The sequence below is a fragment of the Cucurbita pepo genome, chromosome LG09 (genome assembly GCF_002806865.2).
Source record: "Cucurbita pepo subsp. pepo cultivar mu-cu-16 chromosome LG09, ASM280686v2, whole genome shotgun sequence".
NCBI lineage: Eukaryota > Viridiplantae > Streptophyta > Magnoliopsida > Cucurbitales > Cucurbitaceae > Cucurbita > Cucurbita pepo.
In genome coordinates this window covers 2,137,319-2,152,172 of record NC_036646.1, presented here as the reverse complement: position 1 = coordinate 2,152,172, position 14,854 = coordinate 2,137,319, and the positions used below count along the sequence as shown (strand labels likewise).

At 37.0% G+C, this 14,854-nt stretch overlaps 2 protein-coding genes across 3 annotated transcripts; both read right to left on the bottom strand.

Annotated features, from left to right (window-relative positions):
* Positions 1-2,618: 2,618 nt before the first annotated feature.
* On the bottom strand, positions 2,619-14,653 carry LOC111801765 (calcium-dependent protein kinase 1-like). 2 transcript variants are annotated; one of them, XM_023685912.1, is made up of 9 exons: positions 13,231-14,653; positions 7,207-7,264; positions 6,727-6,870; positions 6,487-6,639; positions 6,245-6,360; positions 5,320-5,408; positions 4,316-4,394; positions 3,140-3,364; positions 2,619-3,036 (listed from the first exon to the last, which is right to left on the bottom strand). In XM_023685912.1, the coding sequence occupies exons 1-9, from the start codon at positions 13,963-13,965 to the stop codon at positions 2,914-2,916; spliced, it is 1,722 nt and encodes a 573-aa protein (XP_023541680.1). In that variant the 5' UTR covers positions 13,966-14,653; the 3' UTR covers positions 2,619-2,913. The 2 variants fall into 2 exon arrangements, with proteins under 2 accessions (XP_023541680.1, XP_023541681.1); XM_023685913.1 differs by lacking the exons at positions 5,320-5,408; positions 7,207-7,264 and having other exon boundaries at positions 4,316-4,483; positions 13,173-14,653.
* On the bottom strand, positions 10,478-12,741 carry LOC111801767 (calcium-dependent protein kinase 10-like). The gene is made up of 3 exons (XM_023685914.1): positions 12,175-12,741; positions 10,999-11,223; positions 10,478-10,895 (listed from the first exon to the last, which is right to left on the bottom strand). Exons 1-3 carry the CDS (start codon positions 12,292-12,294, stop codon positions 10,773-10,775), a joined length of 468 nt encoding a protein of 155 aa, XP_023541682.1. The 5' UTR covers positions 12,295-12,741; the 3' UTR covers positions 10,478-10,772.
* Positions 14,654-14,854: the final 201 nt, after the last annotated feature.

Here is a 14,854-nt window from a genome sequence, read left to right as displayed (position 1 = left end):
AAGCCCATTGCTAGTAGATATTGTCTGCTTTGGTCTGTTGTGTATTGCTGTCAGCCTCACGGTTTTAAAGCGCATCTGCTAGGGAGAGGTTTTTTACACATTTATAAGAAATGCTTCGTTCCCCTCTTCAACCAATGTGAGATCTCACAATCCACTCCCTTAGGGATCAACGTCCTCGCTGGCACACCGCCCGGTATCTGGTTTTAATGCCATTTGTAATAGTCTAAGCCCACCCCTAGTAGATATCGTCCACTTTAGCCATTTACGTATGGTTGTCAACCTCACGGTTTTAAAACGGATCTACTGGGCAGAGGTTTTCACACCCTTATGAGTAATGTTTCGTTCCCCTCTCCAACCAATATGAGAACTCACAATCCACCTCTGTAGAGCTCAACGTCCTCGCTAGCACACCACCCCGTGTCTGGCTCTAATACCATATATAACACCTCAAGCCCACCGCTAGCAAATATTGTCCACTTTAGCATTTATGTATAGCTGTCAACCTCACGGTTTTAAAATAGGTATACTAGGGAGAGGTTTTCACACTCTTGTAAGGAACGTTTCGTTCCTCTCTCCAACAAATGTGGAATCTCACAACATATATCTTCACATCAGATATTTGAATTCACCTTAGTAGTTGATGAACTAAAAACAAGTAAAATTATAAAGAATTTTTTAAAGATCATGTTCTTAAGATCACTCTCGTTCAAATGTGATCTCAGTTCATTCATATACTCAACTGTTACATATACTTTACTAAATTTTAAAATTTTAAAAATTACCTTCTAATTTGTTAAAAATTATTTTCGAGAGGGGTCGAAAAGTAAATAATAATAATAATAATAAAATAATTATGAAATTAAATAAAAATAAAATAAATATTTGTATATATAATTGTATAGTAAAAAAAAAAATATATTTTTTTAAATTAACAATAAATTCGAGTTGGCTCGATTCAATCCAATCTAAGTTGTAGTGTAACTGATGAACCAAACCAATCCACAAACGTTTCATTTATTTGAACCCAACCCAATCCAAATCGAGCTCGATTAGATTGATCAAATTTTTCGAGTCATCTGATTTTTTTTTAACGCTTTTAAAACTAAAAATGTTTAGAGGGAAAATATTTTAATATTAGGTAAAATTAGTTTGAAATTGGAGTTGAAAAAAAAAAAGATTTTATTTAACTAATAAAAATAAAAATAAATTTAAATTTAAATTGGCTGAAAAACAAATACAACAGTTAGATAAAGAATATGGAGTCTTCAAGTTTAGAAATTAAAGATATTCTTTTCTTTTCTTTTCTTTTTTAATTTTTTTTTAGAGAATTTATGTTAAAATGCCAATAATGGAAGAAATATTCTTATTCCTTATTTATTTCCATTCTTGTCAAGCAACTATTAAATAAATTATATATATATATATATAAATTTAATTTTTATACCGATCTGTTTTGGTTCGGTCGGCCAAATTCAATTTTTGATTTGGTTCTTAGTGTTAGGATCGAAAATTTTTACATACCATAAAATGACTATCATTGCTGTTAGAGATTCAACGAGATAAATGACCTTTCGAGACGTGTATACATTGGTTGTGATCGTGATTTATGTGATGGTTATACATGCATGTATTATGTTATTGAAAAAACAGTTACGGGACCTCAAGCATGTTCCGAAACTGCCTCGATAACGTAAGTTATACGCTCTTTTGTTTTCAGAGTTCTTAATTGGTAACAACATGCATTTAGTAACGATTCTAGTCTGTATAGGTCTAGAAAAATTGGATCGTTACATGTTGACTTCTATCGACACCAAATCCCGATAGTCAACATTTTATTTTATATATTTTTCATTACTTATTACATCCTCCATCCAATAATAAAAAAATTAAAAGAAAAAATAAAAAAAAAAGACAGAATATTATATTAAGTAACAAAAAATTTGATTGAATATATATATATGACAAAGTCAACTAACTACGTTTGAATGTTTCAAGCCCATTATATATACATATATATACATATACACACATATATATACATACATATACACATAAACATATAAATATATTATTATAATATTATAATATTATTATAATACTATAATATATATGCATATACACACATATATATATACATACATATTATTATATATAGTCGATATATACTTAGTTTTTATCACCCATTTTTGCGAAATATTTTAAATATCACAAATTAAATTTTAATAAAAATACTCTTACATTTTATTTTATTTTTATTTTTTCATTCACTGATTATTTTAGACATTAATTAATTCGTTATAAATAAAAATGATCGGTAACAATTTAATCGCTTATTATACTTTAAAATAAATAATAATTTAGTTTCTATACTTTAAATTTATATGATTTAGTCTATATATATATATATATATATAAACATTTAATGCGATTTTTACGTTGGTAAATCGATTAAGTCTTTTCAAACTATAAATTGTAAACCGTTAAACGGTAAAAAAACAACGCTAAAGTGAATATAACTCTGATAATTAACGTGTACAAGTATTTTCATAGTGCAATGAACGGGTTAAAAGGTAAAAGACGATTTTGTCCCTATAAAAGAGCGGCTCAAACATGAAAAATCAAGGCAAATATGACCAAAAGCTTCAAACCCATTTCTCATCAGAAGTCATACAAAACAGTGGAAGGGAAAAAAAAGGAAAAAAAATATATGGCTTGTCCTCTGCATAGTATTTTACGTGTTGTGTTTGATTCGGGTGAAGAATACTCGTTGAGAACGAGGGGAAAACGAAGAGGTCGAAATGAATGACGTGGTATCGAACCCGAGCAGGCGAGCGGCCGTGCTCCTTGCTCTGCAATAACTTGCAGGCAAGAACAATAAAGAAACTAACTTGAATGTTACCTTTACATAATACACTAGAGTTTTAGAGCCTCCCTAAAGCCAATGCTGAAGCTACTTTGTAGCCCTTTCTTGCCAGTATTCACTACATTTCCTTTTTGCATCATCGCCACGAACTCGTTATAGTCGATGCTTCCGTCCTGTAAAGTAAGGAGAGCGTTGAGGAAATAGTAGCGAAAGAAGAGTTCGGTCTCGAATAGTAAGAAATTATGATGTCTTGGCATGACGAATGGAATTACTTACATTGTTTTGATCGACCTCGCGCATCATTTCTTCCATTTGAAGATCCTCTATCCCGAACTCTTTACATGCTTGTTGAAGCTCGTCGTGGGTAATGAACCCGCTTCCATCTTTGTCGAAATATGAAAACGCTGCTAGAAGATGATCTTCCTTCTCGATTTTGTTTAGATGCAATGTGGCAGCTACGAACTCCCCGTAGTCGATGGTTCCGTTGTTGTCTATATCCGCCTGCAATTCCAGAGCATAGACTTGAAACATGTCTACCGACCAATGAGTTAATAGTTAAGAAAAAATGCTCTACAGAGTCTGTAACAACCTAAGCCCACCACCAGCAGATATTATCCTCTTTGAGCTTTTCCTCATGATTTTAACACGCGTATGTTAGAGAGAGGTTTCCACACTCTTAAAAGGAATGTTTCGTTCCCCTCTCCAATTGATATGAGATTTCACAATCCACCCCTTGGGGCCAGCATCATCGCTGGTATACCGCCCGGTGCCTGGCTCCAATACCATTTGTAACAGCCCAGGCCCACTGCTAGCAGAATTTGTCATCTTTGAGCTTTCTCTCAAGGTTTTAAAACGCGTCTGTTAGGGAGAAGTTTTCACACCGTTACAAGGAATGCTTCGTTTCCCTCTCCAACTGATATGGGATTTCACAATCCACCTTCCTTGGTGCCAGCGTCATCACTGACACACCGCCCGGTGCCTGACTCTGATACCATTAATAACAGCCCAAGCCTACTGCTGACAAATATTGTCCTCTGTGAACTTTCACTTATGAGCTTTCCCTTAAGGCTTTAAAACATGTCTGTTAGGGAGAGGTTTCCACACCGTTATAAGGAATGCTTCGTTCCCCTCTCCAACTGAGGTGGGATCTCACAATCCACCTCCCTTGGGGGCCAACATCATCGCTGGCACACCGTCCGACGCCCAGCTTTGATACCATTTGTAACAGCCCAAGGTCACCGTTAGCGGATATTGTCCTCTTTGGGCTTTCACTTGTGAGCTTTCCCTCAAGGCTTTAATAGGGAGAGGTTTCCACACCCTTATAAGGAATGCTTCGTTTCCCTCTTCAACCGATATGAGATATCATAGTGTCGCCAGAGAATCGCTACGAATACTAGTAGATTAAGATATGCATTTATTTTGGATAAGCGGTATCAGAAAGCACGAACTTACTGCTTGCATTAGGTCGTAAATTTCGGACTCCTTAAGATTAGCTCCAAACTTTTTCAATCCAGCTTTGAGTTCTTCAAATGTGATTTGGCCGCTGTTGTCAGTATCTATCATCTTGAACATTTCCTTGAGTCCAGCAATTTCTTCTTCAGATAAGCTCTCTGCAATGACCTACACAATACAAAACAAATGAATCAATATACTCTTTCACTATGAAATCTCACCATTCTCCATCTGGGGCTGCAAAATTTATTATATCTAGCGAAAGTTTCGTCTCGATTTCATGATAGACTTGCTTCTCGCCCTCACAACAATCTCCTTCACGATGTCGATAACTAGATTATTTAAAGCTATCAAAGTTTCTCTACGATTACCGGGAGGTGCAGTCAGAAAGGAGGAAAGTTTGGGACATCATTCGTTTTAAGGCTTAACTAGGCGTTCCTCCTCCATCTTTCTTTTATCATTGTCTCCACTCGAGGAACCTTTTATAAGACTCGAGCCCTCTTTCCAGTTGATTTCTTATTACCGTTCACTTATTTCAAATGTGTAACAGTCCAAGCCCACTGCTAGCAGATATTGTCTACTTTGGCCCATTAGTATCGTCGTCAGCCTCACGGTTTGAAAACGCATCTGTTAAAGAGAGGTTTCCACACCCTTATAAGTAATGTTTCGTTCCCCTTTCCAACCGATGTGAGATCTCACAATTCACCTCATTTGGGGGCCCAACGTCCAAAACTTGGCTCTGATACCATTAGTAACAACCCAAACCCACCGCTAATAGATATTGTCCACTTTGGCCTATCGTCATCAACCTCACGGTCTTAAAACATGCTTGTTAGGGAGAGGTTTCCACACCCTTACAAAGAATGTTTCGTTTCCCTCTCCAACCGATGTGAGATCTTCATTTACGGCTTCCATTATTGCTACTTCGCTTGGTTAACAATGATAGTTGTAATTAGCAAGTAGACTTTTCTACGGTCATCTGTATGGGAAATTCAAATACTNATGTGATTTGGCCGCTGTTGTCAGTATCTATCATCTTGAACATTTCCTTGAGTCCAGCAATTTCTTCTTCAGATAAGCTCTCTGCAATGACCTACACAATACAAAACAAATGAATCAATATACTCTTTCACTATGAAATCTCACCATTCTCCATCTGGGGCTGCAAAATTTATTATATCTAGCGAAAGTTTCGTCTCGATTTCATGATAGACTTGCTTCTCGCCCTCACAACAATCTCCTTCACGATGTCGATAACTAGATTATTTAAAGCTATCAAAGTTTCTCTACGATTACCGGGAGGTGCAGTCAGAAAGGAGGAAAGTTTGGGACATCATTCGTTTTAAGGCTTAACTAGGCGTTCCTCCTCCATCTTTCTTTTATCATTGTCTCCACTCGAGGAACCTTTTATAAGACTCGAGCCCTCTTTCCAGTTGATTTCTTATTACCGTTCACTTATTTCAAATGTGTAACAGTCCAAGCCCACTGCTAGCAGATATTGTCTACTTTGGCCCATTAGTATCGTCGTCAGCCTCACGGTTTGAAAACGCATCTGTTAAAGAGAGGTTTCCACACCCTTATAAGTAATGTTTCGTTCCCCTTTCCAACCGATGTGAGATCTCACAATTCACCTCATTTGGGGGCCCAACGTCCAAAACTTGGCTCTGATACCATTAGTAACAACCCAAACCCACCGCTAATAGATATTGTCCACTTTGGCCTATCGTCATCAACCTCACGGTCTTAAAACATGCTTGTTAGGGAGAGGTTTCCACACCCTTACAAAGAATGTTTCGTTTCCCTCTCCAACCGATGTGAGATCTTCATTTACGGCTTCCATTATTGCTACTTCGCTTGGTTAACAATGATAGTTGTAATTAGCAAGTAGACTTTTCTACGGTCATCTGTATGGGAAATTCAAATACTTACCTTGATAGCCATTTTCTTGAGCTTGTTCATGGCTGAAAACTGCTTCAAGCGAGTCAAGACTGCCGAGTCAAGCGGCTTGTCAGGAGCGACACCATCAACTTGAACCCAAGGGTGGCCTGGAATGAATTAGCTCGATAAGCGCATTGCGACAAGAAAAAATGCTGATCATATACGTAAACCGATACAAATAACTCGATGTACGATGAACAGCTATGGATAATGAAATTCACGAGATGACTTACACAAAACTTCATATGCTGTCAGTCTCTTTCTCGGGTCTCGAACAAGCATTCTTCTAACCAAATCTTTCGCACTGTCGGAGATGCTGGGCCAAGGGTCGGAGGAGAAGTCAAGATCGCCGTGCAGGACCTCTTCAAATATCCCTTCCTCAGACTCTACACATCAAAAGATGGAAGACAGAATAAGAGAAGTGATTATAACAAGAAATTCATATTCAGTTTAATGGAACAAAATACACTTACCAGCCCAAAAGGGAGGCACTCCACTTAACAGAATGTATACAATTACTCCAGCACTCCAAACATCTGCTTCTGGACCATATCGCTTCCGCAAAACTTCAGGTGCAACATAGTACGGACTCCCGACCACATCATTAAACTTTTCGCCTGAACGAACATAAACCAGAAGTGTCCAGTCAAAAGCACGACCTAGTGCAACTATACAGTTCCACACTCATATGTATATAAACCACTAAATAGCGGGAACTAGAGTGTAGCAGCCCAAGCCCACCACTAGCAGATATTGTCTTCTTTGGGCTTTCCTTTTCGGGCTTTCCCTCAAGGTTTTTAAAACGAGTCTGCTAGGGAGAGGTTTCCACACTCCTATAAAGAATGCTTCGTTCCCCTCTCCAACCGATGTGGGATCTCACAATCCACCCCTTTTCGGGGCCCTGCCAACACTCGTTTCCCTCTCCAATCGATATGGGATCTCACGAGATATACCTGGTTTGAAGAACATTGATAGTCCAAAATCAATTGTCTTGAGAAGTGATTCCTCTTCCTTGCTAACAAAGAGAAAATTCTCGGGCTTTAAAAAAAAAAAAAAAAAAAAAAAAAAGTGTAAAAAGGCTCATGAATTTGGGCTCCACACTTCAATTTTCAGAAGAGAGAGAAAGAGAGAGAGAGATTTACTCTCCATGAAAACAAACAACCACTTCTCTCTCCTAATATATATTTTTTTAATAGTTTTAATAACTAAATTAATCTCTTTTTTTTTTAATATTCTATTTTTTTAATAACAAAATATACAACATTTAATCAAATTTACTGATAGTAACTACAAAAAAAAAAATTATTATTTTAAATATTATTCTCGAGTTGTTATTGACATGTCTCTCGTTTGTTATCTCTCTTGTCTGCTGGTTGATCTTAGCCCTTCGTTGCATCGCCATTTGAATCAACTAACTAGATTTTATACCATGATTATTCGAACCTACGTACTCGACCTGACCCAACTCGAGTTTAGGTTGAATAGGTTGGATTTGGTTGCCGTTGTTAATCGGGTTGGTAAATAGACCAACTTATAAATTCACGGTTGGTCCAAAAAAATACCCTTAACTCGACCCATATACACCTATATCAAGGCTTAACAACCCAAGCCCATTGCTAGTAGATATTGTCTGCTTTGGTCTGTTGTGTATTGCTGTCAGCCTCACGGTTTTAAAGCGCATCTGCTAGGGAGAGGTTTTTTACACATTTATAAGAAATGCTTCGTTCCCCTCTTCAACCAATGTGAGATCTCACAATCCACTCCCTTAGGGATCAACGTCCTCGCTGGCACACCGCCCGGTATCTGGTTTTAATGCCATTTGTAATAGTCTAAGCCCACCCCTAGTAGATATCGTCCACTTTAGCCATTTACGTATGGTTGTCAACCTCACGGTTTTAAAACGGATCTACTGGGCAGAGGTTTTCACACCCTTATGAGTAATGTTTCGTTCCCCTCTCCAACCAATATGAGAACTCACAATCCACCTCTGTAGAGCTCAACGTCCTCGCTAGCACACCACCCCGTGTCTGGCTCTAATACCATATATAACACCTCAAGCCCACCGCTAGCAAATATTGTCCACTTTAGCATTTATGTATAGCTGTCAACCTCACGGTTTTAAAATAGGTATACTAGGGAGAGGTTTTCACACTCTTGTAAGGAACGTTTCGTTCCTCTCTCCAACAAATGTGGAATCTCACAACATATATCTTCACATCAGATATTTGAATTCACCTTAGTAGTTGATGAACTAAAAACAAGTAAAATTATAAAGAATTTTTTAAAGATCATGTTCTTAAGATCACTCTCGTTCAAATGTGATCTCAGTTCATTCATATACTCAACTGTTACATATACTTTACTAAATTTTAAAATTTTAAAAATTACCTTCTAATTTGTTAAAAATTATTTTCGAGAGGGGTCGAAAAGTAAATAATAATAATAATAATAAAATAATTATGAAATTAAATAAAAATAAAATAAATATTTGTATATATAATTGTATAGTAAAAAAAAAAATATATTTTTTTAAATTAACAATAAATTCGAGTTGGCTCGATTCAATCCAATCTAAGTTGTAGTGTAACTGATGAACCAAACCAATCCACAAACGTTTCATTTATTTGAACCCAACCCAATCCAAATCGAGCTCGATTAGATTGATCAAATTTTTCGAGTCATCTGATTTTTTTTTAACGCTTTTAAAACTAAAAATGTTTAGAGGGAAAATATTTTAATATTAGGTAAAATTAGTTTGAAATTGGAGTTGAAAAAAAAAAAGATTTTATTTAACTAATAAAAATAAAAATAAATTTAAATTTAAATTGGCTGAAAAACAAATACAACAGTTAGATAAAGAATATGGAGTCTTCAAGTTTAGAAATTAAAGATATTCTTTTCTTTTCTTTTCTTTTTTAATTTTTTTTTAGAGAATTTATGTTAAAATGCCAATAATGGAAGAAATATTCTTATTCCTTATTTATTTCCATTCTTGTCAAGCAACTATTAAATAAATTATATATATATATATATAAATTTAATTTTTATACCGATCTGTTTTGGTTCGGTCGGCCAAATTCAATTTTTGATTTGGTTCTTAGTGTTAGGATCGAAAATTTTTACATACCATAAAATGACTATCATTGCTGTTAGAGATTCAACGAGATAAATGACCTTTCGAGACGTGTATACATTGGTTGTGATCGTGATTTATGTGATGGTTATACATGCATGTATTATGTTATTGAAAAAACAGTTACGGGACCTCAAGCATGTTCCGAAACTGCCTCGATAACGTAAGTTATACGCTCTTTTGTTTTCAGAGTTCTTAATTGGTAACAACATGCATTTAGTAACGATTCTAGTCTGTATAGGTCTAGAAAAATTGGATCGTTACATGTTGACTTCTATCGACACCAAATCCCGATAGTCAACATTTTATTTTATATATTTTTCATTACTTATTACATCCTCCATCCAATAATAAAAAAATTAAAAGAAAAAATAAAAAAAAAAGACAGAATATTATATTAAGTAACAAAAAATTTGATTGAATATATATATATGACAAAGTCAACTAACTACGTTTGAATGTTTCAAGCCCATTATATATACATATATATACATATACACACATATATATACATACATATACACATAAACATATAAATATATTATTATAATATTATAATATTATTATAATACTATAATATATATGCATATACACACATATATATATACATACATATTATTATATATAGTCGATATATACTTAGTTTTTATCACCCATTTTTGCGAAATATTTTAAATATCACAAATTAAATTTTAATAAAAATACTCTTACATTTTATTTTATTTTTATTTTTTCATTCACTGATTATTTTAGACATTAATTAATTCGTTATAAATAAAAATGATCGGTAACAATTTAATCGCTTATTATACTTTAAAATAAATAATAATTTAGTTTCTATACTTTAAATTTATATGATTTAGTCTATATATATATATATATATATAAACATTTAATGCGATTTTTACGTTGGTAAATCGATTAAGTCTTTTCAAACTATAAATTGTAAACCGTTAAACGGTAAAAAAACAACGCTAAAGTGAATATAACTCTGATAATTAACGTGTACAAGTATTTTCATAGTGCAATGAACGGGTTAAAAGGTAAAAGACGATTTTGTCCCTATAAAAGAGCGGCTCAAACATGAAAAATCAAGGCAAATATGACCAAAAGCTTCAAACCCATTTCTCATCAGAAGTCATACAAAACAGTGGAAGGGAAAAAAAAGGAAAAAAAATATATGGCTTGTCCTCTGCATAGTATTTTACGTGTTGTGTTTGATTCGGGTGAAGAATACTCGTTGAGAACGAGGGGAAAACGAAGAGGTCGAAATGAATGACGTGGTATCGAACCCGAGCAGGCGAGCGGCCGTGCTCCTTGCTCTGCAATAACTTGCAGGCAAGAACAATAAAGAAACTAACTTGAATGTTACCTTTACATAATACACTAGAGTTTTAGAGCCTCCCTAAAGCCAATGCTGAAGCTACTTTGTAGCCCTTTCTTGCCAGTATTCACTACATTTCCTTTTTGCATCATCGCCACGAACTCGTTATAGTCGATGCTTCCGTCCTGTAAAGTAAGGAGAGCGTTGAGGAAATAGTAGCGAAAGAAGAGTTCGGTCTCGAATAGTAAGAAATTATGATGTCTTGGCATGACGAATGGAATTACTTACATTGTTTTGATCGACCTCGCGCATCATTTCTTCCATTTGAAGATCCTCTATCCCGAACTCTTTACATGCTTGTTGAAGCTCGTCGTGGGTAATGAACCCGCTTCCATCTTTGTCGAAATATGAAAACGCTGCTAGAAGATGATCTTCCTTCTCGATTTTGTTTAGATGCAATGTGGCAGCTACGAACTCCCCGTAGTCGATGGTTCCGTTGTTGTCTATATCCGCCTGCAATTCCAGAGCATAGACTTGAAACATGTCTACCGACCAATGAGTTAATAGTTAAGAAAAAATGCTCTACAGAGTCTGTAACAACCTAAGCCCACCACCAGCAGATATTATCCTCTTTGAGCTTTTCCTCATGATTTTAACACGCGTATGTTAGAGAGAGGTTTCCACACTCTTAAAAGGAATGTTTCGTTCCCCTCTCCAATTGATATGAGATTTCACAATCCACCCCTTGGGGCCAGCATCATCGCTGGTATACCGCCCGGTGCCTGGCTCCAATACCATTTGTAACAGCCCAGGCCCACTGCTAGCAGAATTTGTCATCTTTGAGCTTTCTCTCAAGGTTTTAAAACGCGTCTGTTAGGGAGAAGTTTTCACACCGTTACAAGGAATGCTTCGTTTCCCTCTCCAACTGATATGGGATTTCACAATCCACCTTCCTTGGTGCCAGCGTCATCACTGACACACCGCCCGGTGCCTGACTCTGATACCATTAATAACAGCCCAAGCCTACTGCTGACAAATATTGTCCTCTGTGAACTTTCACTTATGAGCTTTCCCTTAAGGCTTTAAAACATGTCTGTTAGGGAGAGGTTTCCACACCGTTATAAGGAATGCTTCGTTCCCCTCTCCAACTGAGGTGGGATCTCACAATCCACCTCCCTTGGGGGCCAACATCATCGCTGGCACACCGTCCGACGCCCAGCTTTGATACCATTTGTAACAGCCCAAGGTCACCGTTAGCGGATATTGTCCTCTTTGGGCTTTCACTTGTGAGCTTTCCCTCAAGGCTTTAATAGGGAGAGGTTTCCACACCCTTATAAGGAATGCTTCGTTTCCCTCTTCAACCGATATGAGATATCATAGTGTCGCCAGAGAATCGCTACGAATACTAGTAGATTAAGATATGCATTTATTTTGGATAAGCGGTATCAGAAAGCACGAACTTACTGCTTGCATTAGGTCGTAAATTTCGGACTCCTTAAGATTAGCTCCAAACTTTTTCAATCCAGCTTTGAGTTCTTCAAATGTGATTTGGCCGCTGTTGTCAGTATCTATCATCTTGAACATTTCCTTGAGTCCAGCAATTTCTTCTTCAGATAAGCTCTCTGCAATGACCTACACAATACAAAACAAATGAATCAATATACTCTTTCACTATGAAATCTCACCATTCTCCATCTGGGGCTGCAAAATTTATTATATCTAGCGAAAGTTTCGTCTCGATTTCATGATAGACTTGCTTCTCGCCCTCACAACAATCTCCTTCACGATGTCGATAACTAGATTATTTAAAGCTATCAAAGTTTCTCTACGATTACCGGGAGGTGCAGTCAGAAAGGAGGAAAGTTTGGGACATCATTCGTTTTAAGGCTTAACTAGGCGTTCCTCCTCCATCTTTCTTTTATCATTGTCTCCACTCGAGGAACCTTTTATAAGACTCGAGCCCTCTTTCCAGTTGATTTCTTATTACCGTTCACTTATTTCAAATGTGTAACAGTCCAAGCCCACTGCTAGCAGATATTGTCTACTTTGGCCCATTAGTATCGTCGTCAGCCTCACGGTTTGAAAACGCATCTGTTAAAGAGAGGTTTCCACACCCTTATAAGTAATGTTTCGTTCCCCTTTCCAACCGATGTGAGATCTCACAATTCACCTCATTTGGGGGCCCAACGTCCAAAACTTGGCTCTGATACCATTAGTAACAACCCAAACCCACCGCTAATAGATATTGTCCACTTTGGCCTATCGTCATCAACCTCACGGTCTTAAAACATGCTTGNTCAAGGTTTTTAAAACGAGTCTGCTAGGGAGAGGTTTCCACACTCCTATAAAGAATGCTTCGTTCCCCTCTCCAACCGATGTGGGATCTCACAATCCACCCCTTTTCGGGGCCCTGCCAACACTCGTTTCCCTCTCCAATCGATATGGGATCTCACGAGATATACCTGGTTTGAAGAACATTGATAGTCCAAAATCAATTGTCTTGAGAAGTGATTCCTCTTCCTTGCTAACAAAGAGAAAATTCTCGGGCTTAAGGTCACGGTGCATAACTCCAAGAGCGTGACATGCCTCCAAAACCCCGACTATGGTCCTAGTAAGCTCAGCAGCCTTTCTTTCGGTATAATGTCCACGTTGAATGATCCTATCAAATAGCTCACCTCCAGCACACAACTCCATGACTACCTGAACTGCAACGGCATCCTCGTACGCCCCCTTGATCGATATAACATTCGGGTGTCCAGCCAAATGGTGCATTATCTGAATTTCCCTTCTCACATCTTCAACATCATCCTCATTAACCAACTTCCTCTTTGCAATAGACTTACAAGCATACTCTTTCCCAGTTGCCTTCTCCACACACATATATGTTGTCCCAAATTGTCCTTGGCCTAATTTTTTACCCAAGCTATAATACTCCTTAAAGTTTCCCGTTTTCGTCTGTAGAACCGAACCACCTCGAAGCCCAGCACTACCCACCCTCTTCATAACAGGGCGCACCTTCGGTTCCATAGGCGGTTCTGGTTTAGCTACTGATTCTGGCATTGTCACTTTTTCAGGAGGTTGGTTTTGAACAGGCAAAGGCGATTCGGGTTCGCTAGCTACTACCTCACGAACATTTTCTCCATTAGTATGATTAGAAACCGAGTTCTCCGGCGTTTTAGATCGCCACATAGCAGCAGAAACAGATTCAAAGAATCCATTCTTTGAAATACTTGGTCCTACACAAGTATTCCCCATTGATTCCTACAACTCAAGATCCTTCCAAGCAAGTTCCTCAATTCAAACACAAAGAAACATTCATATTCTATATGATCGATTAACACCAAACTTAAGATCCGATCTCCAAAAGCTCAATACACTGAAATCTCAAACCAAACACCTAGCTCTACCTCTAACAACAGAATTACAATAAAATAACTCAAGAATCAGAATCATCCCCAAAAATGGCAGAGAAATCGAATAGAAAAGTATATATAAGCAGATAAAGTAAAAAGTCAATGCATCAATCCTTGAACCTAATCAAATCTGAAGATGAACTACAAAATCCACATCGCCAAATTCTTCAAAACAACCAGAATCAAACCTAGAAATCAGAAGAGGCGATCAACAAATCGAAGCTATGAAAGCAACTAATCGACCGATCAGAGCAAAAGACCAAAGCGGCGGTGGATCTTAAGCAAAGAACAGGCGATAAACGAAATCGATGGGCGATAAATACATAGCTGAGTAGTCGAACTCCGGATGAGTTGAGCGGAAGAAGAAGAATCGTTGAGGGTTATGGGCAGGCTCTGTCTGCTAAGTACAAAGAGTTGTCATGGAAATTTAGAACATGGTTGGGATTTTTATTGCGCCAAAACGCGTCGAGCTGTGATGGATAATTGAATTCAATCTCCGCTCTCTTCGGTTGGCCTGCTCTCCTGAAGAAGAAGTCAAATTGACGCGAATTGACGCAGTCTTTTTTTTTTCTCTCTATAAGGTTAAAAAGGTAATTTTTTCCCTAATTTTTTCATTCTTTACTTGTGAACAAAAAAGTTTTAATTACTTTTTTTTATCTTACCCCTTTTGAATTTGAATCAATGTCAAAGTTCATACCTTTTTGGGTTTGACTTTTTAAAAACGCTCGATC

Bases quoted from the DNA above. Each gene is read 5' to 3' on its own strand.
- LOC111801765 (XM_023685913.1), bottom strand. From the start codon at position 13,965: ATGGGGAATACTTGTGTAGGACCAAGTATTTCAAAGAATGGATTCTTT. The intron at 6,871-13,172 runs GTATATCTCGTG...ATGTTCGTTCAG, and splicing joins ATCAATGTTCTTCAAACCAG to GCGAAAAGTTTAATGATGTG. The intron at 6,640-6,726 runs GTAAGTGTATTT...TTTGATGTGTAG, and splicing joins AGTGCCTCCCTTTTGGGCTG to AGTCTGAGGAAGGGATATTT.
- LOC111801767 (XM_023685914.1), bottom strand. From the start codon at position 12,294: ATGTTCAAGATGATAGATACTGACAACAGCGGCCAAATCACATTTGAA. The intron at 11,224-12,174 runs GTAAGTTCGTGC...CTGGAATTGCAG, and splicing joins TTTACGACCTAATGCAAGCA to GCGGATATAGACAACAACGG. The intron at 10,896-10,998 runs GTAAGTAATTCC...CTTACTTTACAG, and splicing joins GCGAGGTCGATCAAAACAAT to GACGGAAGCATCGACTATAA.